The sequence below is a fragment of the Musca autumnalis genome, unplaced genomic scaffold (genome assembly GCF_047663935.1).
Source record: "Musca autumnalis isolate F117 unplaced genomic scaffold, ASM4766393v1 scaffold_4, whole genome shotgun sequence".
Lineage (NCBI taxonomy): Eukaryota > Metazoa > Arthropoda > Insecta > Diptera > Muscidae > Musca > Musca autumnalis.
The window spans coordinates 244,324,051-244,351,928 of record NW_027411977.1 but is presented as its reverse complement, the minus strand read 5'-3'; the positions used below and the strand labels follow the sequence as shown (position 1 = coordinate 244,351,928).

Here is a 27,878-nt window from a genome sequence, read left to right as displayed (position 1 = left end):
AATAAAACTGCATACTTGGAATTTCATAAAAATCACTACTGACCCTAATACCCGGGATTTAGGGGCTGTATGTAAACTTTTGTCCCTGACTGTATGTATATCTGACATACGAGTCCTAACATCCATGGTTTGGCATGGTCCTAAATACTCTAATGATGGCAGCTACTCCTGCTCTGATAAATTTGACTGAATTAACCCTTGAAATCGAAGTAACTAGCCATATCCTAACTAAATTTGTTATGATCATTTATGATACACACATGTATGTCAGTTCCTATGACAAATAATTTTGTAGAATATTCTGATACGATCACACTTTAAAGGAGTTTTTAAACGTTTTTGAAAAAAGGGACCAAAAAGACCCCTTTAGTGACTCGCATGAGGGTTAATTTTTTTCATAAAAAGATACCCCGTATTTTTGTCAGTAATATTGCCAGGCACCTTATACCTAAAATGCAAGGATTCCAAGGAATCTGTCGAATATTTCAAAACCTGTAGAAATGGGCGGAACTTGCCACTCCTATTTAGGATACCTTCCGACGTAAACTTTCAAAACGCCGATAGACGTGTCTCCTTTTTTTTGTCATCTTTCATAATCTGGTCGAATTATCTTAAAATTATTTTTTGTGTTGTACAGTTATATCGACGTAATATGAAATGTATCGGCTTTACAACGACATCAGTATTGTTAAACGTATCGAGATACAACGATTGCGTTGATAAGGCCATGTTATAAGAATAAGCGCTGATAAACCAACAAAAAGGTGTATTATAATGGGACGGGCCTCATGAAAGACCAAGTCTTTGATGGATTAGTAGATGACGAAATCAAAAAACACGGTATTCCAAATTGGGAAAGAAAACCTACAAATAAAAAGAAGTGGAAATCTTTTCTTAGATCGGTTTACAGGACAAACGTTCTGTAGAGGGCTAGGTAAGTAAGTAAATTAAGTAATATCAAATCCTAATGGAATCGTTATGAGGGAAAGGTTTTAGTCGTGTATCATTTCTTCTACCTACATTCCAAAAATATTGTAAAGATACATGTCATCCTAATGTTATTCTCTCCACCTAAGTGACTGCTTAAGTTCATCTATGGATTTAATAGTAAATACAAATGTTACATTTGAATGTTGTTTTTGTGGCAGACGAAGGCAAAGCTTGGGAACTAATACTTTTCAATGTTCACAAATACTATGGTAAGTTTTATTCCTACGTCATTAGTAATTGCTCTCCTATATCAGAAGATATAGTCATTACTAATGACGTAGGACGTCATTAGTAATTGCTCTCCTATATCAGAAGATATAGTCATTACTAATGACGTAGGAATAAAACTTACCATAGTATTTGTGAACATTGAAAAGTGGGATTACCAAGCAGGACTTTAGGAAAAGTTTACAGTTTCAATTAACTGGCATAATTTCGCATATGCATTTATCTAATGAAGTGCGATATATATACTAGTTACCAAGTTTTGCCTTCGTCTGCCACAAAAACAACATTCAATACGCCTGAAGATCGGCTTAACCACCCGTGAAACGTAGCGTAATGGTTGAATGTGTGGGACTACCGACTCCTAATTTTTCAATGTATATAATAGGTCTAATAAGCTCAACTCGAAAGAGAATTATTTATTTTTTTATGGAATTGTCTATGAAAATATCTGTTCATTTCCCTGTGAGAATAAGTATTTTATTAGGGGAATATTTCCTTTTCTATCGATAAACGAACTTTAATTAGTTTTCTAAAGGAAGGAGACCTTATTTATAAAAACCTATTTCTTAATTCCCAAAGAGGCCCAGCGGAAGGCCTTGTCGCTGTAAATAATCTCCATTTGCCTTTGTTTTGTTTCTCAGAGTTCAATTTACGGCGATTTTAAGCGTGATTTTCTGTTGTCGTTTTATGAGTACTGTTTGCTCGATTCGCTCGTCGACTCAGAACTCGGAGGAGATGATTTTTCGTGTGGTACGACCTAGAATGTGTGTGAATGGCAAAGTCCCGGTATGGACGACAACGACGATGCATAAGCATTTGTTAAATGTTTGAAGAAAAGGCGAAAAGAGAGTACAAACCCGATTCTATTTAGACAAAGTTAATGTAAATCTATACAACCTAGCGACCGACCAAACCTAGTGGCAGCAGAAACAGGCAGAGAGAGGTTTGGTTTTTTGCCGTGCTGATGAATCCCCGTTGTGGCTGGATGTGACGGTGTGTTTGTTGCTGGCGGTGTCGTTCTTTGTTGCAGTTGTATGTATGAAATAAACTGAACTGATCGTCGGTCGTACTTCGCCGTGCCGTCATCATCGCATTATGGCATAAATTTTGTGTCTAAGACGGATTTTAGTTTTGTTGTTGCTGTTTTCATTTTAGTTATAGGCTGCTCTTCTGCCGCTGGCTGTTGCTTCTGCTGACTGACGTTGCCTTAATTGTTGTTGTTTTTGTTTTGTTCTTGTTGCTCTCCTCTCAGGCAGCAGGCAGTAGTTGTATTGCCGTGGTTTATTTTTGTTGTTTTGTTTTGCTGTAAATACAAATTTGAAAAATGCGGGCTCTGGCTGGGGTGGTTGGTCTTTGGCAGTGATGGCTTTTAGTTGGGTTTTAAACTTGGTCGTGAGAGGGTAGTAGATCAAAACAAGCAGGCGAACAACGAAGACAGCCAGTCAGCCAGCCCAGACACACAACAGTGAACGGGGCTAGAAAAGTGATAATTGTGAAAATCAAAACAGCAGAGTGCAAAAAAAACAAAAGTAATTCTACAAAAGAAAAAAATGTTTTAACAAAAAAATAAAATTGAATTAATTGAATTTAAAAAAAGAAGACAAAAAGAAACATTCAGTCCAAAGATCAATGGACGTTTGCGTTGTGATTTACAATAAACAAACACAATCAAAGTAACAAAATTAATTTAGAAAAAATATTCAAAATTTGTTATAAAGAAATTTGTGCCAAAAACATTTCATTGATGAGCCATAAAAAGTTATTGAAATCTCTGAACTCATCACCCACCTCAACGACCAGTGATTTCAACAACGACATTAGCCATCACAGATCCTCACAAGAGATGAGTGCTAGCGCCGCCGCCTCAGCCGCCGCTATAGCATTGGCTTTGGATTTAAAACCCAAGCATCAGCCACCAGCAATGGAACAGCATCCGCAGCAGCAACAACAACATCAGCAAAAAATTAAAAAATGTGCGTTGACCTATAAACCAAATCGTCCCTTAACTCGTAGTCTTCTCAATAGGAAGAGGAAAATGGCCCTGGAGTTTGCAAAAGCCCACCTTAATGCCATTTCCTTCTCCTCTCAGTCAGACGCCACTAGATGTAGTAAATGTTGTAGTCTTAATTCTAGTAACTTCAAATATAATTATTGTTGTTGTGGTAATAAGAACACGAACAACAACATGTCTTCCAACTGCACTACCACAACAACAACAACAAACAACATCTTGTCATCTCCTCGTAGTACTTCATCATCTACTTCTTCTTCTTGTACTACTTCTGTATTAACCAAAGAACAATTTTTATTTACCCTCGATTTACTTGCAGTGGTCCGACGTAATGCCTCCGATAAATTGAAACTGATCCAAATGGTCCATGATAATCCCATTTTGTGGGATTCACGTTTACCAAATTTCAAGGGGGCCGAGGAAGAAAAAAATCGTGCATGGGAAATGATCGGAAAGGAGTTCAATGCGCCCGGCAGGCGTGTGGCGCGAGCTTTTAAATCTCTGCGAGAATCCTATCGTCGCGAATTGGCCCATGTCAAGCTGATGGGTAATAATTTCAAGCCCAAATGGAGTCTTTATGAGGCAATGGACTTTTTGAGAGATGTCATACGTGAAAGAAAGTGAGTACAACAAATTTGTATTTAATTTTATTATTTGAAAAGAGAAGAGGATCTTCACTTTCGCCTTCGCTGTGAGACAAGGATTAACCCTACCAGTCCATTTATCCAATACTTTTGAGATTAACAATGTTTTCACATGGGCAGACAATATTTTTGACACTGAAAGGATTAAGAATTTAAATTTCGTGTGTTCGGAAAAATATACCTTTCGCTTGCCATTTAGTATAAATATTTATTAGTGGAGACTTATTTTTTCATGACTTCTATTCATATTTGAGGTTTTATTAGGTGTTTCGCATTGAATTGGGACATTTTCCATGGTTATTTCGGAAGTGGAGAGTTGTGGAGAGATTTTCAAATTTTGGAAATTAAGTTGTTTTGGAATGATAAATTGATTTCCAATTCGAAAATGGAAAAATACAAGGTTCATAATAATCAAGGCTAATTTACACCATGATAATAATATTTTTATTATTTGAGGGTGTTGCAGGCACACTTCGTCGTTTCGTGGAGACCTTTCACAATTTTGAAAATCACAGGTTATGTCGACATTTATTAAATTTGTTTGAATAAGTTGTCAAATAGTAAAAAATACGTCTTCAGCGGTCTTCTATGGATTAAAAGAAGTATTCAAAGGTCTTCTATGGAGTAGAAGACGTCTTCAGAAGTCTTCTATGGAATAGAAGAGGTCTTCTATAGAATAAAGGATGTCTTCAGAGGTCTTCCATTGAATAAAAGACGTTTTCGGAGATCTTATATTGAATAGCAAACGTCGGCAGAGGACTTCTATAGAATACAAGACATCTTCAGAGGGCTTATATTGAATGGAAGACGTCTTTAGAGGGCTTCAACTAAAGAGAAAACTAGAATAGAAGAGGTCTTTAGAGATCTTCTGTAGAATAAAAGGTGTCTTTAGAGGTCTTCTATTCAATAGAAGACGTCTTTTAAGGTCTTCTATAGAATAGAAGACGCCTTTAGGGGTCTTCTATAGAATAGAAGACGCCTTAGAGATCTTCTATGTAATCGAAAACGTCTTTAGAGATGTTCTATAGAATATAAGACGTCTTTAGAGGTCTTCTGTAGAATAGAAGACGTCTTAAGAGGTCTTCTATAGACTAGAAGACGTCTTTAGAGGTCTTCTATAGAACAGAAGATGTCTTTAGAGTCTTCTATAGAATAGAAGACGTCTTTAGAGGTCTTCTATAGAAGAGAAGACGTCTTTAGAGGTCTTCTATAGAATAGAAGACGTCTTTAGAGGTCTTCTATAGAATATAAGACGTCTTTAGAGGTCTTCTGTAGAATAAAAGACGTCTTTAGAGGTCTTCTATTGACTAGAAGACGTCTTTAGAGGTCTTCTATAGAACAGAAGATGTCTTTAGAGTCTTCTATAGAATAGAAGACGTCTTTAGAGGTCTTCTATAGAAGAGAAGACGTCTTTAGAGGTCTTCTATAGAATAGAAGACGTCTTTAGAGGTCTTCTATAGAATAGAAGACGTCTTTAGAGGTCTTCTATAGAATAGAAGACGTCTTTAGAGGTCTTCTATAGAATAGAAGACGTCTTTAGAGGTCTTCTATAGAATAGAAGACGTCTTTAGAGGTATTCTATAGAATAGAAGACGTCTTTAGAGGTCTTCTATAGAATAGAAGACGTCTTTAGAGGTCTTCTATAGAATAGAAGACGTCTTTAGAGGTCTTCTATAGAATAGAAGACGTCTTTAGAGGTCTTCTATAGAATAGAAGACGTCTTTAGCGGTCTTCTATAGAATATAAGACGTCTTTAGAGGTCTTCTGTAGAATAAAAGACGTCTTTAGAGGTCTTCTATAGAATATAAGACGTCTTTAGAGGTCTTCTGTAGAATAAAAGACGTCTTTAGAGGTCTTCTATAGAACAGAAGATGTCTTTAGAGTCTTCTATAGAATAGAAGACGTCTTTAGAGGTCTTCTATAGAATAGAAGACGTCTTTAGAGGTCTTCTATAGAATAGAAGACGTCTTTAGAGGTCTTCTATAGAATAGAAGACGTCTTTAGAGGTCTTCTATAGAATAGAAGACGTCTTTAGAGGTCTTCTATAGAATAGAAGACGTCTTTAGAGGTATTCTATAGAATAGAAGACGTCTTTAGAGGTATTCTATAGAATAGAAGACGTCTTTAGAGGTCTTCTATAGAATAGAAGACGTCTTTAGAGGTATTCTATAGAATAGAAGACGTCTTTAGAGGTCTTCTATAGAATAGAAGACGTCTTTAGAGGTCTTCTATAGAATAGAAGACGTCTTTAGAGGTCTTCTATAGAATAGAAGACGTCTTTAGAGGTCTTCTATAGAATAGAAGACGTCTTTAGAGGTCTTCTATAGAATAGAAGACGTCTTTAGAGGTCTTCTATAGAATAGAAGACGTCTTTAGAGGTCTTCTATAGAATAGAAGACGTCGTTAGAGGTCTTCTATAGAATAGGAGACGTCTTTAGAGGTCTTCTATAGAAGACGTCTTTAGAGGTATTCTATAGAATAGAAGACGTCTTTAGAGGTCTTCTATAGAATAGAAGACGTCTTTAGAGGTCTTCTATAGAATAGAAGACGTCTTTAGAGGTCTTCTATAGAATAGAAGACGTCTTTAGAGGTTTTCTATAGAATAGAAGACGTCTTCTATTAAAGAGGAGACATCTTCAGAGGTCTTCTATAGAATAGAAGACGTCTTTAGAGGTGTTATATAGAATAGAAGACGTCTTTAGAGGTCTTATATAGAATAGAAGACGTCTTTAGAGGTCTTATATAGAATAGAAGACGTCTTTAGAGGTCTTATATAGAATAGAAGACGTCTTTAGAGGTCTTCTATAGAATAGAAGACGTCTTAAGAGGTCTTCTATAGACTAGAAGACGTCTTTAGAGGTCTTGTATTGAAAACAAAACTTCATCAGAGGTCTTCTATTGAATATAAGACGTCTTCAGTTGAATATAATACGTCTTTAGAGGTCTTCTATAGAATAGAAGGCGTCTTTAGAAGTCTTCTATAGAATAGAAGTGGTCTTTAGAGGCCTTCTATAGAATAGAAGCCGTCTTTAGAGGTCTTCTATAGAATAGAAGGCGTATTTAGAGGTCTTCTATAGAATAAAAGACGTTTTTAGAGGTAATAGAGAGAATAGAAGACGTCTTTGGAGGTTTTCTATAGAATAGAGGGTGTCTTTACAGGTCTTCTATTGAATATAAAACTTCTTCAGAGGTCTTCTATTGAATATAAAACTTCTTTAGAGGTCTTCTATTGAATATAAGACGTCTTCGGTCTTCAGACGTCTTCAATATAATAGAAGACTTCTTCAGAGGTCTCCTATATAATAGAAGACTTCTTCAGGGTTCATCTATAGAGGATAAGACGTCTTCTAAAAATAAATTACGTTTACAGAGGTCCTCTATAGAATAGAAGACTTCTTCAGAGGTCTTGTAGAGAATAGAAGACTTCTTTAGAGGTATTGTATAGAACATAAGACGTCTTTAAAGGTGTTATAGAAAATATAAGACGTCATCAAATGTCTTCTATAGAGTAGAAGACGTCTACGAAGAACATCTTCAGTTATATGTCTTAAAACTTTCTTAAAAATGAACATTTCACTAAATTTCCATAAAACAAATCGTTTTTGTAATTTTAAATGAGAAATTTTAAAGCTTTGAAGAGAATAAACAAATTGGAGACATTTAAAATTGCTCGCAAAATAAAATATATAATACTTTTTCCAACAGAAATCAACAACAATCTTTGAAATGATATTTTTCACAAAATTTTTGTTTAAAATTTGGTTATTTCATTTTATTGACTGCAATTTCCCAGTGGAGACTTTATTACTTTACCCAAAATTGCACTACAACAAATATTTAAACCCAAAATAAGTTAAATTATGTATTTTGGGTAGAAAAATAAAAAGTGGAGACTTGTGTAGAGATTTCAAAATGTTGAAATTACTACGTTTTCAAGACTTATTACTATTTACACTTAAACTTCTCACAATACTATGCCTCTGAATCACCTTAAAAACCCGTAATAAGCAGCTTAATGTCTAATCAGAAAAATTAGCTCATTTCTAAACCAACATTCCTCACAAATAATAAAATCTATTTAATTCCAATTTGCCAAAAAAAAAAAAAACTAATTTGATGAATCCCCTTCATATAAGCCTGCTAAAGTATTTAACAAATTCCGAGAAAATAATAATAAAGAAAGCTGAGCATCTGAATTAACAAAATGGTTTAAGCTCCGTTATTTGATTTAAAATTTGATTATTTCCCCCATATTAGCTACAATTTCCCAGTGGAGACTTTATTATTTTACCCAAAAATGCTTTACAAACAATATTTGAACCCAAAATAATTGAAATTACGCATTTTGGATAGAAAAATAAAAAGTGGAGACTTGTGTAGAGATTTCAAAATTTTGAAATTATTACGTTTTCAAGCCTTGTTACTGTTTACACTTAAACTCCTCACAATACTATGCCTCTGAATCACCTTAAAAATCCGTTATAAGCAGCTTAATGTCTAATCAGCAAAAATTAGCTCAATTCTAAACCTTCATTCCACAAATTCCTCACAAATAATGATATCTATTTAATCCAAATTTGCAAAAATAAAAAAAATAATTTGATGAATCCCCCTCCATGTAAGCCTGCAAAAGTACTTAACAAATACCGAGAAAATAATAACAAACCAAAAAAAGCTGAGCATCTGAATTAACAAAATGGTTTACGCCCAGTTATGACGTGTATGTGTTTGTTGTGTTTTGAATAATGGCGGCTGTTCGCATGATGGTGGGACACTGCCAACAACGACGACAACGAGGCCATAACGATGATAATAATAATCTTCTTATAAAAGACGAGTACAAAACACTTATACCCATCTGCTGATTTTTCTCTACCCCAACACCTTCTTCACCCCCCACTCCTACCGTTACTACCACAATACATATACTCCTCAGAAGCTTCTCTTCAACAACACATGGTCAAACAAATGTACCAAGCCATGTCATCACAATTCGTTGTTGTTCTTGACGTTGTGGAGGCTGATCATTATTGCAATCGTATTAAATAATAAAAATGTGTTTTCGAGGCTTACGAGGCCAAATTCAATCGACCAACTGATGATCACAATAATCACCATGATGGCGATGATGAACTCAATCATCCATTTAAATCAAGCCAAACTATATAAACGCGTCCATAAAGCCCTTACAAAAACCAAGAATGAATGCTCAAAACGCTAAAATTAAAAACTCAACTACAATAAAATTTCATCCCCCATTTCTTGTGTCGTTGGCACTGTTGTTGTTGTTGTCGTTGACGTTATTTTTCAATTTGCGGCTGTAATTGAACCATTGTATAGAACACGCTGGTACTACTACGCAACAAACATCAGCTCAGTCAGATCGCACAATTGCTTTGTCAATTTTTAAGATATGGCCGTGGCTGCTCTTGGTTTGGGCTCCATTCAAGTGTGGAAACATTTATTGCCACATACTTTCGTTTTTGTTTTGTTTTTGTTGTGGGGTCGTCGTTGTTAGGCCTGGTCTTTAGTTTTATTAAGGCAAAGAATTGGATTCTAAATTAATAAACTGCGCTAAAAGACTTGGTTTCATTTCCTGTGGACAATTTGAAATACATGTTTAAATCATAATGAATGTCTGTATTTGTGCACGCACAGTGGGGATAATTGTTATTAAAGTGGTTAAAAAATTGAATTATTGTTAAATGAAAACAATCAAATAATATATTTTTCTAATCAAATTTTCACAGAACAAGAATCTAGCACCAGGCCCTCGATTCTTGTCTTATAAAAATTATTATGAGAAATATTTTATAAAAAATGTTTATAAAATCCAAAAAATTAAATTTGAAATTTTTGTAGCATTCCCAAAAAAATGTTATTATTAATGTTAACTTGATATATTACAGTTTTAAAGAAATTATTTATTATTTTTTCTTTAGATAATGAGAGTGTAGACCTGGGTTTTATTGTTGGATTTCGCAATTTCATGTAATAAAGCTGGTTTTCTGGCAACTAGAAGTTTTTCTAGCTACAAATAAAAAGTCTCCAATTTTGTAGAGTTTTCAAAATTCGAAAATATAAGTGATTTCTTGATTTTCAATAAATTCCTTTCAAAGTTATAAATAAGAATATTTGAAAAAAAAATCCGCATGGAACCCCAATTTGTTAATGGTTCGTGTAGACTTCTTTATTTTTGTTCAATAATATTCAGTTTTCTTCTAAAATGATCTAAAAGTAATTCCAACAATTTCAAGGTGTTTTTTAGGTTAGGTTATGATTTCTGAGGACCTACAGCCTCAATATTTCTTTCAGTTTGTTTGAATGTACCTGACTTTCAGGAGTGTTTCTTAGTGGAGATTTGATTTGTTGAGTTGGACTTCGTAAGTTAATGTAACAAAGGTTTTTCTGTAAACTGGAAGTTTTTTTTAGCTAGAAATAAAAAGTCTAAAATTTTGGAGAGTTTTCGAAATTCGAAAATTTAAGTGATTTTTTGATTTTCAATAATGTTGCTATGCATATTCAATGCCACAAATAGAATAATCTAAAAAAAAATATTCTACAAGGTGTCCTACATAATAAAACATTGTTGAAGACTTCCTTATTTTAACTCTATAAAATTCCTTTTTCTTCTCTAAGACGTTCTAGAAGAATACCCAAAAATCCTCAGTTTATTTGTGGTCATTATTATTTTGAACTTGAACTTGTTTGCAAATATTTCTTCAATTTTGTTTTTGACGATTTTTAGTAATATTTGTTAGTGGAGACTTGGTTTTTATTGTTGGATTTCCTTATTCAATGTAATAAAACGGTTTTCTGTTAGGTTAGGTTATGATTTCTGAGGGCCAACAGCCTAAATATTTCTTTCAGTTTGTTTGATTTTCAGGAGTGTTTGTTAGTGGAGACTTGATTTTTAGAGTTGGACTTCGTAAATTAATGTAGCAAAGGTTTTTCTGTAAACTGGAATTTTTTTAGCTAAAAATAAAAAGTCTCCAATTTAGGAGAGTTTTCTAAATTCCAAAACTTAACTATTTGTTGCTTTATTTAATTTATTTATTTATTCAATTAAAATTTAAGGTCGTAAAACGAAATATTTTAGGAAAAAATTCTACATAATAAAATGTTATTGGAGACTTCTTTATTTTGTTCTATATTTTTCGTTTTTCCTTCCTAAGACGAGATAAAAGTTATTTCAATAATCTTCCGTGTATTGTTTAGGTTAGTTTATGCATTCTAAAGGCTTACCGAAGAACTAGTTTGCATATGTTTGCTCAGTTTTTATTGAATATATTCGATTTTAAAGCAGTGTTTAAGAGTGTAGACTTGTTTTGGGTTGGATTTCGTAATTTAATGTGGTTATGGAGATTTCTGTAATAGAGGTTTTCTGGTAACTGGATGTTTTTCTTGCTAAAATAAAAAAGTCTCCAATTTTAGAGTGTTTTATAAATACCAAAATTTACTGAAGAAAATTTTCCGAAGTAATAATTTTTTTTGAGTATTTTTGTTTTACTCTGTGATATTTTTTCTTTCCTAAGGCGATCTAGATGTAATCCGAATAATCGTCAGGGTATTTATTAGGTTAGTTTCTACATTCTGAAGGTCTACACATGATTTTCTTCACAGACGTTTTTTTATTGTTTGATATTGTGGAACTTTTGTCAGTTGTTTTACGTTAATTAAATATATTTCCAACCAAAAAATAAAAGTCTCCAATTTTGGAGAGATGCCAGAACTCAATCAAATCAACGTAAAATGTATGTTTGGTGGAGACTTGGAGCCTAAAATTAAAAAGTCTCCAATTTTAGAGTGTTTTATAAATACCAAAATTTATTGAATTTCTTGAAGAAAACTTTCCGAAGTAATAAAATTTTTTTGGAGACTTTTTGTTTTATTCTATAATATTTTTTTCTTACCTAAGGCGATCTAGAAGTAATCCGAATAATCCTCAGGGTATTTATTAGTTTAGTTTTAGCATTCTGAAGGTCTACAGCTGATTTTGTTTGCAGACGTGTTTTTAATTGTTTGATATTGTGGAGCTTTTGTCAGTGGAGAGTTGGTTTTCACGGTTGAACATAGCAATTTTGTGCTATTTTAGTTGTCCTACGTTAGTTAGATATATTTCTAACCAAAAAACAAAAGTCTCCAATTTTGGAGAGACTCAATCAAACTCAATCAAATCAACGTAAAATGTATGTTTGGTGGTAACTTGCATCTTACAACAGAATATATTATTAAAATCTGTCCCTTCTTCACTATAATGAAGGTCCGCTATATGCTATTTACAGCCATAAATTGATCTAAGCTATGAAATATGTTAGTGGAGACTTATTATTTTTATTAAAAAAAAACTTATTTGGCTATAATTATTTTTATTATAAATTGAGAGAGAGGAGAGACTTTTTCCAGAATATTTCAGCTATGTAAAACTTTTCTACAGGTGGTGTCCTAAAACACGCCGTTCGGACTCGTTGATAAGAACTAGGTCCCATATCATTGAGCCAAGATACTCTCTTTGATATGAGAAAAGTCTCCCATGTTCTTCTGGGATGTTTGTGGGAAGATATGTATGAATATTTTACTTACTACTTGAAGAATAGCCTTTTTCAATTGCTAATTAGTCGAAATTTGCTTTAAATACGAAACTTGTTTAAATTCTCTGAAAAGATTTAAAGGATTTTTAGCCATTTGCAAGCTGAATTTTAAAAGTGGAGACTTATGTACAGATTTCAAAAATGATGAAAATCGCATTATTTTTTAAATATAGGTTCCTTAATCCCCAACGAAGTAACTGGAACCAATGGTTAGCATATCCGCCTTACAAAGAGAGGCTTGTAGGTTCGAAACTTGGGCAAGCTAACATCATAATTTTAAATGGTGGCTATACCACTCAGTGAAATATTGAGTGCTAACTAATGACTTTATTCGTGGTAAACCTCCTTTGTTCCCCATTCTATGTGGAGACTTTCTTAATGGAGACTTATTTATTTTTGATCTAAAACATTTCTTCATTTTCTTTAAGAAGATTTAAAGTATTTGTACCTATTTACAAGCAACATTTAACAAGTGGAGACTTGTGTAGAGATTTCAAAAATGTTGAAAATTAAATTATTATTTTTATACCCTCAGCATTTATGCTAACGGGGGTATATACACTTTTATACGGGCAAAATGTGCCTCATCGAAATAATGGTTTTATCCCCAAGTATGTTTGGAGGAAATGTGTTTCAGACAATTTGGAGTCGATTGAGCAATGTCCGTCCGTCTGTCTGTCTTTCTGGCTGGCTGGAGCGCACGATAACTCTCGAACGGATAAACCGATTCGGTTAAAATTTTGGCGTTCGTAATATTTTGCCCAAACTTAGTTTAAGTTCGAAGATGGACTATATCGGTCAACTCCTTCCGGTACCTCCCAAAAAAAAATTCGAAAATGTTCGTAAAATTTGTGCGCACGATAACTCTTGAAGGGAGTAACCGATTTGGTCCATACTTTGCACATCGTGAAATTTGTACCAGACTTAGATAAGGTTTCAATCGGTTCACTCCTTCGGGTACCTCCCACACAAAATTTCGGAAAAGTTCTGTTTAGGGACATGTCTCGAATCGCTTACTTACCGAAAATTTTCGTTAATTATCGAAATTATAAGCATTTTAATTTTACCGACAATTATCGATAACAGCAAAAATGAGTTACAGAATCCCACTACTTATATCGAATCACTTTGATTTTTGTTGAAGCAACTTGTATTCACTGCCTCAATTACGATGGTAAAAGTTTTTTTCCAGGGGCAAGTCCATACTTCATAAGCAAACAACCCGAAGGGTGTAAAAACCCCCTATTGCACCTTATGTAGTGGCTGGAGATCCACTTCCATAATGGTCAATGTCGATCCATTTCTTTAAGTATCTCCTCCGCAAAACTTTTGCTCTTTAATCGGAATCAACATTTTTGTCGGTTTATACGCCGAAAATTTTTAAAACCCCCAATATACATACGTTTTTTGGGAAAAAAATTGTTTCAATATACACAGGCTGAGGGTATATCTCTGTCGGCCAAGCCGACTGATACTTTTTTACTTGTTTAAATATAGGTTCCTTAATCCTCAACGAAGTAATTCGATCCAATGGTTAGCATATCCGCCTTACAAAGCGAGGCTTGTAGGTTCGAAACTTCGGCAAGCTAACATCATAATTTTAAATGGTGGTTAAACCGCTCAGTGAAATATTGAGTGTTAACTAATGACTTTATTCGTGTTAAACCTCCTTTTGTTCGTCATTCGTTGTGGAGACTTTCATGGTGGAGACTTATTTATTTTTGATCTAAAAGATTTGTTCATTTTTTTTTCTCAGATGATTTAAAGTATTTGTACCTATTTGCAAGCAACATTTAACAAGTGGAGACTTGTGTAGAGATTTCAAAAATGTTGAAAATTGAATTATTTTATTTTTTCAATATACATTCATTGATCCCCAACGAAGTAATGGTTACCAATGATTAACCTGACCTCCTTACCCAGAGAAGGTTGTAGCTTCGGAGCTCCTGCAGGTCAACATCATAATTTTCAGCCACATGTTGAGTGTTGGCTAGGTTTTTTTAATAGTGTAAAAACTCCTCTGTTACTATTGTCGTACCATGTTCCACATTAAGATCTAAAAATATGTATATTCAGGCAACATCCTTTCAGGGATGTTCGTACGAACAATTTTTTGCTTTTTCCAAGATGTGATGTTTTTACTTGTTGTTCCACAGTGCCCGATTCTAACCAATGATCTTTGGTGTACTCAACTAAGTTTTTCCGCCAATTGATTAAACGGTTCGTAGACCATGATTGTGTGCGTGTGGACGCTAACGTTGTCTGAGTACAATTTTTGTGTGCTTGGATTTTTTCTTCCACATTGTTTGCTTATTACCCTGTCTTGTTTCGTTCGATGCGGTGATCTTGGCAAATGGGGGAAAAGCATGGAGTACTCCATGTCATCAGACACACGAAAACAGGGTAGCTGCTGCTGCTTGTTCTTTGCTTGGCTTTAATTCTCTTTTCTTTTCATTTCAATTCCGACTTTTCACTGATTACCACATTTATGATGGTATTGGTTATTGTTGTGTATAACATGAATTTGCAGTGGTATGTAAAATTGTTTTTCGTTTGGCATGATCGTCGTCAGTCAGCATCGCATCATGGTTCGTTCTTTTTGGTTGGCGGGGACACATATGGTCCCAAAAGAGAAGAGTAGCAGTTGGAATGGCTGTGATGACGGGATTGTTGAAAATTGGCTGAACGAACATCAATTATTTTATGCCTTGGCTTGAAAGTCGTCTGTTCGCTGGATTTTATGGTAGGGAGGGTTTTTTTCGCCCTCAATCTCTTTCCTGTATGTGTCGTGGCTTCAAATTGTTGGGATGCAAATGGTTTTTAAGTATGTAAGCTGCTGGTATGATTGTTTTTGTTTTTTTTTATTGTTGGTTTGGCCTGTCGTTTCGGGTGAAATGAGAGTGAGAGTGGCTTATTGTCGTACATGTGATTGAGTCTCAGTTTAAATTGCTAGATGGTCGGAATAAAGTGGATAGATGCAAGATGGATGGTATGATGTACATTTCTCGCCTGCCTGCCCGTCCACTCGACTGTTTGTATACATGGTCAGTCAGTCTGCCAGCCAGCCACTGAGTTGTTGATTATTTGTTATTATTTTGCCCCGTCTGCTCTTATCAGCTTTAAACCGTTTTATATTTTGTACATTTCTGCTATTTAAATATGGTTGAGAACTACAAACAACCATCCATCCATCTATACATAGAAATGTCGGCGAAAATGTACAAACATACAAATAACGTATTTGTAGATTTGTGGGGATGTGTGCGCATACAATATTGTATGAGGTTTTGGTATTTTAGCCGCCCGCCGCTATTGCTACTGCTCCTATCGTTCTCATTGTACTACATGAAAATCATGCAAGGTATGGTATGTACGTACGTACGCCTGTATGTATGTACGTTGGGATGCTGTGAAGTGAAATAAACGCAATTCTGGTGTTTTGGTGACGGCGGCTATGATGGTGGTGATGGTACAGTTATCGTCAACCTCAATTAATTTAAACGGATTTTTTTTGTTATTCTGTTGCTGCTGCCCGTTGTGTTCAATTTAATTGTGAAATGTCACTTTTTTCTGCTTTACACCATTTGTCGGTGGTGTTGTTGTTGTTGCTATTTGGTTTCAAATTTATGTATTTGTTTGACGCTTGATGCTGCTGGATTTGATTAAGCCAACAAAACCGAAACAGAAACAAAAAAAAGAAAAAAATGTGAATCAAGGTTTCTGTGCCATCAAACTGAATTAAGCTTAAGATAGGTTATCTTCAATTGTCTCATTGTTAATTCTAATTGAATTAAATGGTGGATTTAAATTTGTTAATATGTATTTGGGGAATGCTACGTTGCTACAAATTGTGTTTGGAATGTGAGGAAATGTTTAGTTATTTTTATTAACATAAAAAAATTGCAGTGAGTGAGGTGTGATGGTCTTCACACCAGAGCTCCGATTTACTCGCGAGTGAAGATTTGGGGGGAGGTGGTAGTTTTTTGTGGGTCCGATTTTTTTGGTGGTAGTGGGGCTAGTTTATTTGGGGGTGGGGTAAGATATCCCCCTCAACTTGCTCGAATTCGAAAAAAGTTTCACTCGCCAATGGAATTCGAGCGAGTATTCAGAGCTCTGCTTCGCACTATAGGCTGTCTGTCCGTTGGTCTGAAACATTTTGCAATTTCGTGAGTGAAGACTTAAATTTTTCGCTTGTTGTTAAGTCCTTACCGAAGCCCCTTGAAAATATCACTAAAATCATTGCAATATGATTACTAATAAACAAGTGGAGACTTGTCTAGAGTTTCATAAATTGTCAATTTTCAGCATTTTCGAATATTTTTAATTTTGTAAAACCTATTTTATCTAATTAATAAAAATGTTTTTTTTTTATCAATTTACACTTCTCTGAGTTATGATTTTACTATTAAAATTTTTCTCCCTTTTTGATTAGTAAAGACTTAAATTTTTAATACATTTGCATCTGAAGATATTTCCAAAAATATTTGAAAAGATAAACAAGAAAATCATTAAAAAATAACTACAAATTACGAGTGGAGACATGTGGAGATTTTCAATTTTTTTGCAACAACGAGTTGAGTTTCAAAAATAATAAATTTTCGGAGTTAATTTGGATCTTAAAACATTTTTAAAACTTTTTTGAGGAAAAAATTTGTCTGGTTTTTTATTAGTGGAGACTTATATTTTTTCGAATGTAAAAGATATTTTTCCACTTTACTACAAAGTTGTTATATCATAACCACTAACCAAGATTGGAGACTTGTAGAGCGTGCTAAAATTAACAAGGATATCCAGATCCTAATTTTTGAAAAGTAACAACTTTACATTTTTTTTTTAATTGCTTACATTTTGTTTTGATATTTTTTATTGGAGATTTTTTTTTTGCTAGCGGAGACTTTTATTTTCCAATTTAAAATAATTTTTTGGTCAATTTTCTTCAAACTGTCTACAAAATTTTTACACTATAACCCTAAGATAAGGAGTGGAGACTTGTGTAGAGATTCAAAAATTTACAACTCTTAGTATTTTGAAGCTCTATTTGAACATTAAACAGTTTTTAACCAGTTCTTCAATATTTTCCAAAATTTTTTTCGGAATCCACCCACTATTTTCTAAGCAGCCCTTTATTTGTATTAGCTTTGTTCCTTTACTTTTGTAATAGTAAAAGTGGTAAAAGAGAAAAGTGTGAATTGTTCAAAATTGCTCTCTCTCATGAACATTTTTACCAGAAATTAAAGGAACGGAAAAATGGTAGATCTGGTAGCAATGTCAAAAGTTGTCAGCGTTCGACTTTTTCTTCTGTTTTTCGTCCATTTTTTTCTTCATTGTGAAATAATCGTCAAACAAAAGTCGAAAAATCAGTTGTACAATTTTTTACCTGTAGAAATTTGTCGGGTAGCCTGTGGTAGAAGAGAAAGGCATATGTGCTCTCTCTCCTCTCTCACTCTCTTAAAAATTGCTGCCAGTTTAACCACTTTTTGGGGTTAAGGAACGCTATGCAGGTTAAAAATGGTAACAAATGGTAACCTCAGGTAAGTAAAGGAACACAGCTATTAATTTTTTTTTAAAAGTGTAGTTTTGCACTTTCGGTTTTAAACGATTTTCTTTTCAATTTACTACAAAATGGCCCCAAAATTGTACTGTAGCAATAAATAATGAGTGAAGACTTGTGTAAAATTTCTAAAATTCTATATGAACAATAAACAAATTTTAATAAATAAATTTTTTAATCAACTTCCAAAACTTTTTTAGAAGAAACAATCATTTTCGAAGCAGACTTTTGGTTTGAGTTTTGATTTTTATTAATAGAGATTTTTTAGTACAGACTTATATTTTTCGATTTGACATGATTCCCAAAACAATTCATTAGAAAATGCCAACAAAATTTCTGCATTAGAACCACAAACAATGAGTGGAGACTTGTGTCCGAAAATTGACAATTGCCGGCACTTTGAAACTCTATTTTTACAATAAACAAATTTTAATATATTTTTAACACGTGCGCGGACGGAAAAAAAAACTCAGAGAAGTGCAAAAATGGCAACTAATTTTTATTCGAAATTAGTTTTTTTGCATTTATTTATTAACTATTAATATTATTATAATTTTTTATTTATTGTATTATGGATATTTATGAAATCAGTCGTATTTTGTACATTAATCACAAAAACATTCGATTGAATACAAGTAAATGACTAAAAATTGACTTTGGAAGTGAATGCTATAGCAGTCACGTCATCCTACGTCACCATCAAAATGAATGCTATATCATTCACGTCCGCGAACGTGTTAAACAACTTCCAAAAATTTTTATTAATAGCGATTTTTTAGTGGAGACTAGTATTTTTCGTTTTTATATGATTCCCTAAACAATTTACTACAAAATGCCTGCATAATTGCTGCCAATTAGTGGAGACTTTTGTAGAGTTTCAAAAATTGATCATTCATAGAATTTTGAAGCTCTATTTAAAAATTAAACATGTTTTATATAAATCTTTAACTTTGTTTAGAAGAAACAACCCCTTATCTTCTAAAAAAGCGTTTAATGGTCTTGTTTTTTATTAGTGGCGACTTGCATTTTTCAATTTTATATGATGTTTTGCTCAATTTTTTACAAAATTGCTATACAATTTTTGCATTATACCCACAAACAATGAGTGGAGACTTGTGTAGAGTTTCCAAAATTGGCAATTTGAAGCTAAATTTCTACATTAAAGATTTCTTTAACAATTTCCTAAACTTTTTTTAAAGAAACAACCCTCCATTTCCTAACCAGGCTTATATTAGTCTTGATTTTTATTAGTGGAGACTTGCGTTTTTCAATTTTATATGATTTTTTGCTCAATTTACTACAAAATTGCCATACAATTTTTGCATTATACCCACAAACAATGAGTGGAGACTTGTGTAGAGTTTCTAAAATTGACAATTTGAAGCTAAAGTTTTACATTAAAGATTTCTTTAACAATTTCCTAAACTTTTGTAAGAAGAAACAACCCTCCATTTCCTAAGCAGACTTATATTTGCCTTGATTTTTATTAGTGGAGACTTGCATTTTTCAATTTTATATGATTTTTTGCTCAATTTACTACAAAATTGCTATAAAATTTTTGCATTATACCCACAAACAATTATTGGAGACTTGTGTAGAGTTTCTAAAATTGGCAATTTGAAGCTAAATTTCAACATTAAATATTTCTTAAGAATTTCCTAAACAACCCTCCATTTCCTAAGCAGACTTACATTTGCCTTGATTTTTATTAGTGGAGACATTTTTATTAGCGGAGACTGGCATTTTTCAATTTTACATCATTTTGTTAACAATTTTTTACAAAATGCCTGCAAACTTGATACGTTATTACCACAAACAATGAGTGGAGACTTGTGTAGAGTTTCAAAAATTAATCATTTATAGAATTTTGAAGCTCTGTTTAAAAATTAAACATGTTTTAAATAACTCTTTAACTTTGTTTAGAAGAAACAACCCCTTAATTTCTAAAAAAAGAGTTTAATGGTCTTAATTTTTATTAGTGGAGACTTGCATTTTTCAATTTTACATCATTTTGTTAACAACCTACTACAAAATGCCTGCAAAATTGATGCGTTATTACCAAAAAAACAATGAGTGGAGACTTGTGTAGAGCTTTTAAATGGCCAATTCTCAGCAATTATAAGTTCTATTTTTTAAAATCTTAAGCACAAACCATTAATTAACGCAACAATAATTTGCAAAGAATTTTTTTATACTAGTTTCCTCTCATTTTCCAAACTGTTTTTCTTAGTGGAGACTTTGACCATGCTTTGCGCCTTACTTTCAAAAAAATCAAAATAGTAACAAAACCATTACCCCAGAATTAAGTGGAGACTTGGTTTGCGTGTTTCAAGATTCAAAAAATTACCTCATTTCCAAGCTGAAACAATTCAATCATGAGCCATGAATTCTTAACAGTTTGCGGGTAAAAAAAATAAACTCAAAATTCTTATCAATTAAACATTTGCTTCATGTTCTAAGAATTTCTTAACACATTTGCTTGCTTTTCTCAAAGCCAAACAAACTAATCTTTGGTGTGCAGTCAGGCTTGGCATTTGGATGGGGTGGTGGTGGTATTTTATCACCATGTTTTTTTCTGTGTTTTGCTTTTCACAACAATCATTGTTGTTCCCTTAAATGTTGACCAATATTATGTAGGGATGTTGTTGTTGTTGGTGGCATTTATATTTATATCGAAACCACAACAAAAAATACAATATGTAAAATTGAAATCAACGTCCAGGGTATGGTTGGACATAAAAAGGCGTCAGAGTCCATCCATAAATGCAGTTTATTCTTCATTTGCTATGCCGAGTACATTGTGTGTGTGTTTGTTTCTTTTAAACCCCCTTTTTTCTTATCATTAAATTCTGGTTGTTTTGCTGGCTGGCAGCACATGTGAAATGAAATTCATACATTGTGTGTGTTGCTGGTGTTAGTTAGTGTGGTCGGTCGGTCGATTGTCGGGCGGGCTATATTGTTGTGAACTCAACTCAAGACTTTGTTTAAATAATTAAAAGCAACAGCAAAAGAACAACCTCACAATGAAACGGGCTTTGGTGCCGTTTTGGAGAATATGGAAATATAAACTTTTGATACTGATTTTTCAATAATATAAAACGCGAATTGCTTTTGTTGGCTGGCTGGCTGACTCTATGACAACATCAAAAGCACGAATTGTTCTTTGTTAAGAAAATTCTACCCCATGAGTCATCCTTTTTTGTTGACAATAGCAGGGTAGGGTTTAATAAAAAGTGAAAATCTGCTTGAATGTTGGTTTGTGAATAATGGTGTATTGTGAAATGTTTAACTAAAGTGATAAGCCTGAAAAGAGGGAAAGGATTGTCTTCAAAGTCCAGATAGTCTTGATATTATTTCGCAAGTAATAGTATGAGTAATATTTGAACTTTGAAATGATTTTTCGATAAAGTATCAACTTTATATTGCATTTTTCGTGTATTTGTCCCTAGTGTAGACTTAGGTTGCACTATTTTGTTAGCGTTTTATTGTTCCAAGTAGTGGATGAATACAAACTTCTGCATTAGAACACCCATTTTTTAGCTCAAATCCAATGTATTTTTTTGTTAATTCGCATAGTTTTTGTTAGTGGAGACCGAGAATTGTTTCTGGCATTTTCACAAGAAAACGGTAATTGTTTTGGATAATTTAAGTAATTTTTTGTTAGTGGAGATCGGGATTTTATTGACTGGAATTTCTCTAGAAATCTTTTAGAAGACATTTCCCTGAGAAAATGGTAAAATTTGATGATAATTTAAAAGTGGAGACTTGTGTAGAGTTTCCAAAATGCCTGGAATTAGTTTATAAATTTTGTTTCCTACAAAATAAAACCATTTTAAAGGTTTTTGGAAACTCTCCAAAGTCTCCACTTTAAAATTTTCCCCAAAAGTAACCATTTTCTCAGGGAAATGTGTTCCCCAAGATGTCAAAACAAATTCCAAACGGAAAAATCCTGGTCTCCACTAACAAAAACCATGTGTATTAACAACAAATTTGTTTTGGCTTTGTTTAAAAACCCCAAAAATGCCAACATTTGTATTCATCCATTACTTGGAAGTTTTATTGTGTACAGTTTTTTTCATTCGCTTTCCCACACATCCTTATAATTCCGTGATATTTTTAGAAATCTCTATTCAAATGTTTCCAATTTTCTTTTGCTGATATGCATATGGGAAGCCATAAAATGTCAAATGTATTGACCCATTATCTTAAAGGAAATGTAGCACATTTTTCATGCATTTTTCCCATGAAGTACAAGAACACCCACCCCTCAAGCAAACAAACCAACACACACGCTCATCATTCATCCACGCATATTTGCAGCCAGTCATTCATTCATTAAAACGAACAAATCCTACAAAGTACGTATTTCCTTTAATTGCTCACTCTCTCTCTGATCGCTGCCTAAATGGGATCACAACAGCCCGACTTGGTTGTTTTTTGGTATAAATATCAAATTACACCAAGATTTTCTTTTGTATCCATGAAAAGAAAGCCATGTAGAGCTCCAAAATGTTTCGGAAGGCACGCATGCGCTATAAGCAGACATTTGTTCTTTACATATGTTAAGCATTTATTTAGTTGAAGACCAAAAAGAAAACAAGAGACAAATGTGTGTGTGTGTGTGCTTCTTTCTCAAGAGCTCTTGTTTCAGCAACAGCGCAAAACAAACATTTGTATGGCAGATGTGTCTTCTGGAACATGTTTTGTGTGCCCTGAACTATTTTTAAACACATAAGGATTTGCCTGGTTTATGGGAACAATAAGAAGAAGTAGAAGCCTGTATGTAAAAACTTGGTGTAGCGGAAAAGCCAGCTGAGGTACAAACATAAATGTGTGGCAAACAAATCACAGAGATTTTGGTCATAAACAAGTCTTTCCTACCTACCAAAGGCCAGGTAGTTGGGTTTTTGCTTCAAAAAACAGATTTTCTTATAGGACTTCCGCAAAATTGTTTACTTACATTTGGGAATTTTAAATAAGGCGAATATTTGCTTGTATTGTATTTCTAAGATTGTTTTGAATCCTAATAATATTATTGTAAGGATTTTCTAAAGTAGTTGTGAGCCATAAATTCCAAGTGTAGGGTAATTTATCTTTCTAATAGAGTCAATAGAAGTTCCTTTGATACAAAATCTTCGAAATATTTTATATGGAATTTTATTTTAAGGTTTTAGGTGATAACTTCCAAGTGGAGACTATTTGATTTCACACAAAACCACTCACATATTTTCTCCTTACAAAAATTAGACACTTACTTCATCTTAGAAATAGAATTTGACAAGTGGAGACTTGTGGAGAGTTATTGAATGTACTCAAAAATTATTCTAAAATACATTACAGACTCTGTGGTTAAGTTATATGACATTTTTGAAAACTCTACACAAGTCTCCACTTTTTTTAATTGGCGTAGAATTGTAAATTTTATGGCAATGCGAAATAATATTTTACAACACAGTATCCACTAAGAAAATAGTACCTATCTTTGATTTTGAATCAATCTTTACTACTTACCTAATTACAGGTAGTTGGGTTTTTGCTTCAAAACACACTCATTTCCTCATAGGACTTCCGCAAAATTGTTTACTTACATTTGGGATTTTTTCAATCAAACGAATATTTGCTTGTGCTTGTGTTTCCAAGATTGTTTTGTTTCCTAAAAATATTATTGTAAGGATTTTCTGAAATAGTATTGAGGTATAAATTCCAATTGTAGGGTAATTTATCATATTGATAAAGTGAGTAGAGGATACTTTGACACAAAATCTGCGAAACATTTTATATGAGATAAGTTTTGGGTAACAACTTCCAAGTGGAGACCATATTTTTCACTCGAAATCGTTTGCGTATTTTCTCCTTGCAAAAATTACATACTAATTTCATCTTAGAAATAGAATTTCACGAGTGGAGACTTGTGAAGAGTTTTTGAAAATACCCACAAATAGTTTTAAAAGACATTATAAACACTGCGGTTAAGTTATATGCCTTTTTTAAAAACTCTACACAAGTCTCCACGGCTGTTTTTATTGGTGTAGAATGACAAATTTAATGGCACTGCATAGATTATTGTTTCCAATGGCGAAATAATATTTTTCTACAAAGTCTCCACTAAGAAAATAGTAAACTAAATTTAAGTTTTCTATTTTTGCTTTTAAATAAATCTTTACTACTTACCTAATTACAGGTAGTTGGGTTTTTTGCTTCAAAACACACACATTTACTTATAAGACTTCCGCAAAATTGTTTACTTACCTTTGGAATTTTTTCAATCAAACGAATATGTGCTCGAATTGTGTTTCCAGATTGTTTTGTAATTAGGGATTTTCTGAAGTAGTTTTGAGGTAATTTCTTCTTAAAAGTCAAATTTAAGCAGTGGAGGCTTGTGAAGAATTATTGAAAATACTCAAAAATTATTTTAAAACACATTATAAACACTGTGGCTATGTTTTATGACACTTTTGAAAACTCTACACAAGTCTCCAGTTTTGTTTTTATTGGTGTAAACTGACAAATTTTATGACACTGTGTAGATTATTGTTCCCTAAAGGGAAATGACATTTTACAACTAAGTCTCCACTAACAAAATAATAAATTAAATGAAACTTTTCTCCATCTGCTATTAAATCTTCTCGTTTTTTTACTTGGGATTTTTTTAATTAGCCTAATTTTGCTTGAATTTTGATTGTTCGAGATTATTAAAATATTATTGTAGGAATTTTCTGAAGTAGTTTTGTGATATAAATTCCAAGTGTAGAGCAATTTATCTTTTTGATAAACTGATCAGAAGTTCCTTTGGCACAAAATCTTCGAAATATTATATTTATATTTAAGTTATATATATATATATATATTATATTTTATATTTAAGTTTTGGGTAATAACTTCCAAGTGGAGACTATTTGATTTCACACAATGCCACTCACATATTTTCTCCTTACAAAAAATTGTATCTTAAAAGTAAAATAAAACAAGTGGAGACTTGTGGAGAGTGATTGAAAATACTCAAAAATTTTTCTAACAAACATTATAAACACTGCGGTAAAGTTATTTGTCATTTTTGAAAACTCTACAAAAGTCTCCACTTGTGTTTTAAATTTTAGTTCATGGCATAGATTATTGTCTTCCAAGGCGAAATAACATTTTGCAACATAGTCTCCATTAAGAAAATATTAAAATAACTTTAATATTTCTTCATTTCCGTTAAAATCTGCGAATTATTTAATATGGGATTTTATGTTGAAATTTTAGGCGATAATTACCAAGTGAAAACTATTTTATTTCACCCGAAATCGTTTACATATTTTCTTCTTGCAAAAATTAGACACTTATTTCATCTTAGAAATCAAATTTAACAAGTGGAGACTTGTGGAGAGTTAGTGAAAATTCTAAAAAATCATTTTAAAACACATTAAAAACACTCTATTTCAGTTATATGACATTTTTGAAAACTCTACACAAGTCTCCACTTAGGTTTCTATTGGTGTAGAATTAAAAATTTTAGGGCTCTACATAGATTATTATCTCCCAAGGCGAAATAACATGTTAAACCATAGTCTCAACTAACAAAATATTAAAATAAATTTAGTTTTTTACATTAGCTTTAATTTTTATCCTCTTTTTTTAATTTTCAACATTTTCTAATTATTTTCCTTTTTTCTTTTCTTTACAGAGGTGGCTCACATGCTTTGGAGCACAGTGGCCCCTTGGGCTTGAATCTTAGTGCCTTGGCCCAACACATCTCCAATGCTGCTGCAGCTAATAACAATAACAACAACAGCAACCACCATCACAACAAAAGCAATTACAAATTGAATTCAATGCATTCATCTTTTAATGATTCAGCATTGAATCTTTCCAAATGTTCATCCAATCTAAATATGAGCGCGGGCGATGATTACTATTATAACGTAAAATCCGAATTGGATTTGTCTAATCAAAATACAAATCCCAATGCGGTTGTACAACAACATCAACAACAATTGGCGGCAGCTTTGGGAGCCAGCTTCAATCCCCTACCAGCCCATCAACACCATACATCACATGCTAATAATGCAAACAATACAACACAACAACAGCAACATTCAGGAAACCAATTACAACAACAATTGCACAATGACAGTCGTGTCTCATCGACCCGTAACGATTCCTCGTCGAATGGACAAAACAACACTTACGATGATTTGGATAACTCTTCAATGCGTAGCGGTGATGAGGAGGCCGGTGGTCTTAGTAATCAAGGCTCAGATGAGGTAGAAGAATTGGAAGCCATAGATGCAGATTTTCCATATCCTTTGATATTGAATTCTCAACATTCACCCACTACCAGTGGTGCAGGCATTAATGGTAGCTCGGGTGGCGCAGGAGTACCACCACTGAAACGCAGACGTAAACACTTGAATAGCACCGGGGAAGAGGATAACGATGGCGGTGATGAGGATGATGATGACCAGGATCAGGATGAATACGATGGCCAAATGCTGCAACAGCATCGCCATTTGCGGGCTCAAAATATGGCCAATGGTCTAACACATAACGGTTTAATGGGCGATATAATGCCACAACCCCAGACAGTGCGTGAAGTTTTAAATTCGAAATTCTGTGGTTTCATATCGGCCAAACTAAATAGCATGGAAGATTCGGAGGCGGATAATTTAATGAATAAAATTCTCATGTTGCTGGTGCAAACACAGATGAACAATGCTGCTGTGGCCACCACGGCATCAGCAACAGCTGTGATCACTGCTGCATCATCACCTTCGGCGGCAGGGAGTGCTGCCACCACTCCTGCAAGTGGTAATGAGGGGAAATAAACAAATTCTACCACCACCCCAAAGCAAAAAAATTGGTGAAATGTAAAACCCAAAGCATCAAAACAAAGAACAAAAACAAAAGAAGTGCCATTTACAAAAAACTTTACTTGTGATTTTTATACAACAAAAAAGACATACATACATACCTTTTATACTGATATTTTTGTAATATTCCATTAATGCGGAATAGCAAGAAAAAAAAAATGAATTCCCCCAAAAAAAAAAAATCAAAGAGATTATATTAATTTTTAATGAACACCAAATACAAAACAAAAAATACTTGCCTGAAACAAAAAACTGAAAGAATCTGTTTTCTGTGAATATCTTTTTTTAACTTGCCTCAAAACCTTAGTTTTTATACAACACCAAGTAAATTATTTTATTATTTCCTTTTGCAATTAGTTTTAAAACAAAATGAAATATCAGATACAAAATTTTTTGTAAACTTCTCACACACTCATGCCAAACAAGGCATTATGTTACAAAAGAAATTTAAATTGAATTAAAATGTTAAGTTTTTCAACCTTAAAAATCATTAAAGAGATGTTATGATTTTCCTTAAAGAACTTTTGGCTAATTCCTTAAAAGTCCTGTGTAAAATGAATTCTAGGCTCAAATATATTTTTTAAGAATAATTAGGGCTTGTAATTTAATATCCTTATTGCTCGCTCTTGCCATATACATATACCATTCTATATTTTAATCTGTGTGTGTGTAAATATTATTTTTTACTCAATGAATATTTTTATTTTCTTTCTCTCTCCCTTTCTCGTTAATTTTATTATAATTTAAGGGTGCCAAAGTTATGTAGTTTAATTAATATTAATATTAATCTTTAATTTTAGTTTTTATATCTAATTGTATTTTTTTTAGTTATAAGCTTTCTAGCTATTATTTCATCTGCTTCATAAACATCTATACAAACATACACATACATGTTAATAATAGCATATTTTTTATTATAGTTTTTTTTCAAGTACAGAACGTAAAACAAACCAAAAATTTTTAAATACCTTGAAGTTTTGTTAAAATAAAAATTACCAAAAAAATGTAAAA

At 33.0% G+C, this 27,878-nt stretch overlaps 1 protein-coding gene across 1 annotated transcript; it reads left to right on the top strand.

The window, feature by feature from the left end:
* Nucleotides 1–2,036: 2,036 nt before the first annotated feature.
* Nucleotides 2,037–27,878, top strand: Mes2 (Mesoderm-expressed 2). The gene is made up of 3 exons (XM_073982419.1): nucleotides 2,037–3,191; nucleotides 3,549–3,849; nucleotides 25,682–27,878. Exons 1-3 carry the CDS (start codon nucleotides 2,963–2,965, stop codon nucleotides 26,820–26,822), a joined length of 1,671 nt encoding a protein of 556 aa, XP_073838520.1. The 5' UTR covers nucleotides 2,037–2,962; the 3' UTR covers nucleotides 26,823–27,878.

Coding starts and splice junctions, on each gene's coding strand:
- Mes2 (XM_073982419.1), top strand. CDS start 2,963: ATGAGCCATAAAAAGTTATTGAAATCTCTGAACTCATCACCCACCTCA. Junction 3,192..3,548: donor TCAGCAAAAAATTAAAAAAT/GTGCGTTGACCT, acceptor ATTTACTTGCAG/TGGTCCGACGTAATGCCTCC. Junction 3,850..25,681: donor GATGTCATACGTGAAAGAAA/GTGAGTACAACA, acceptor TTTTCTTTACAG/AGGTGGCTCACATGCTTTGG.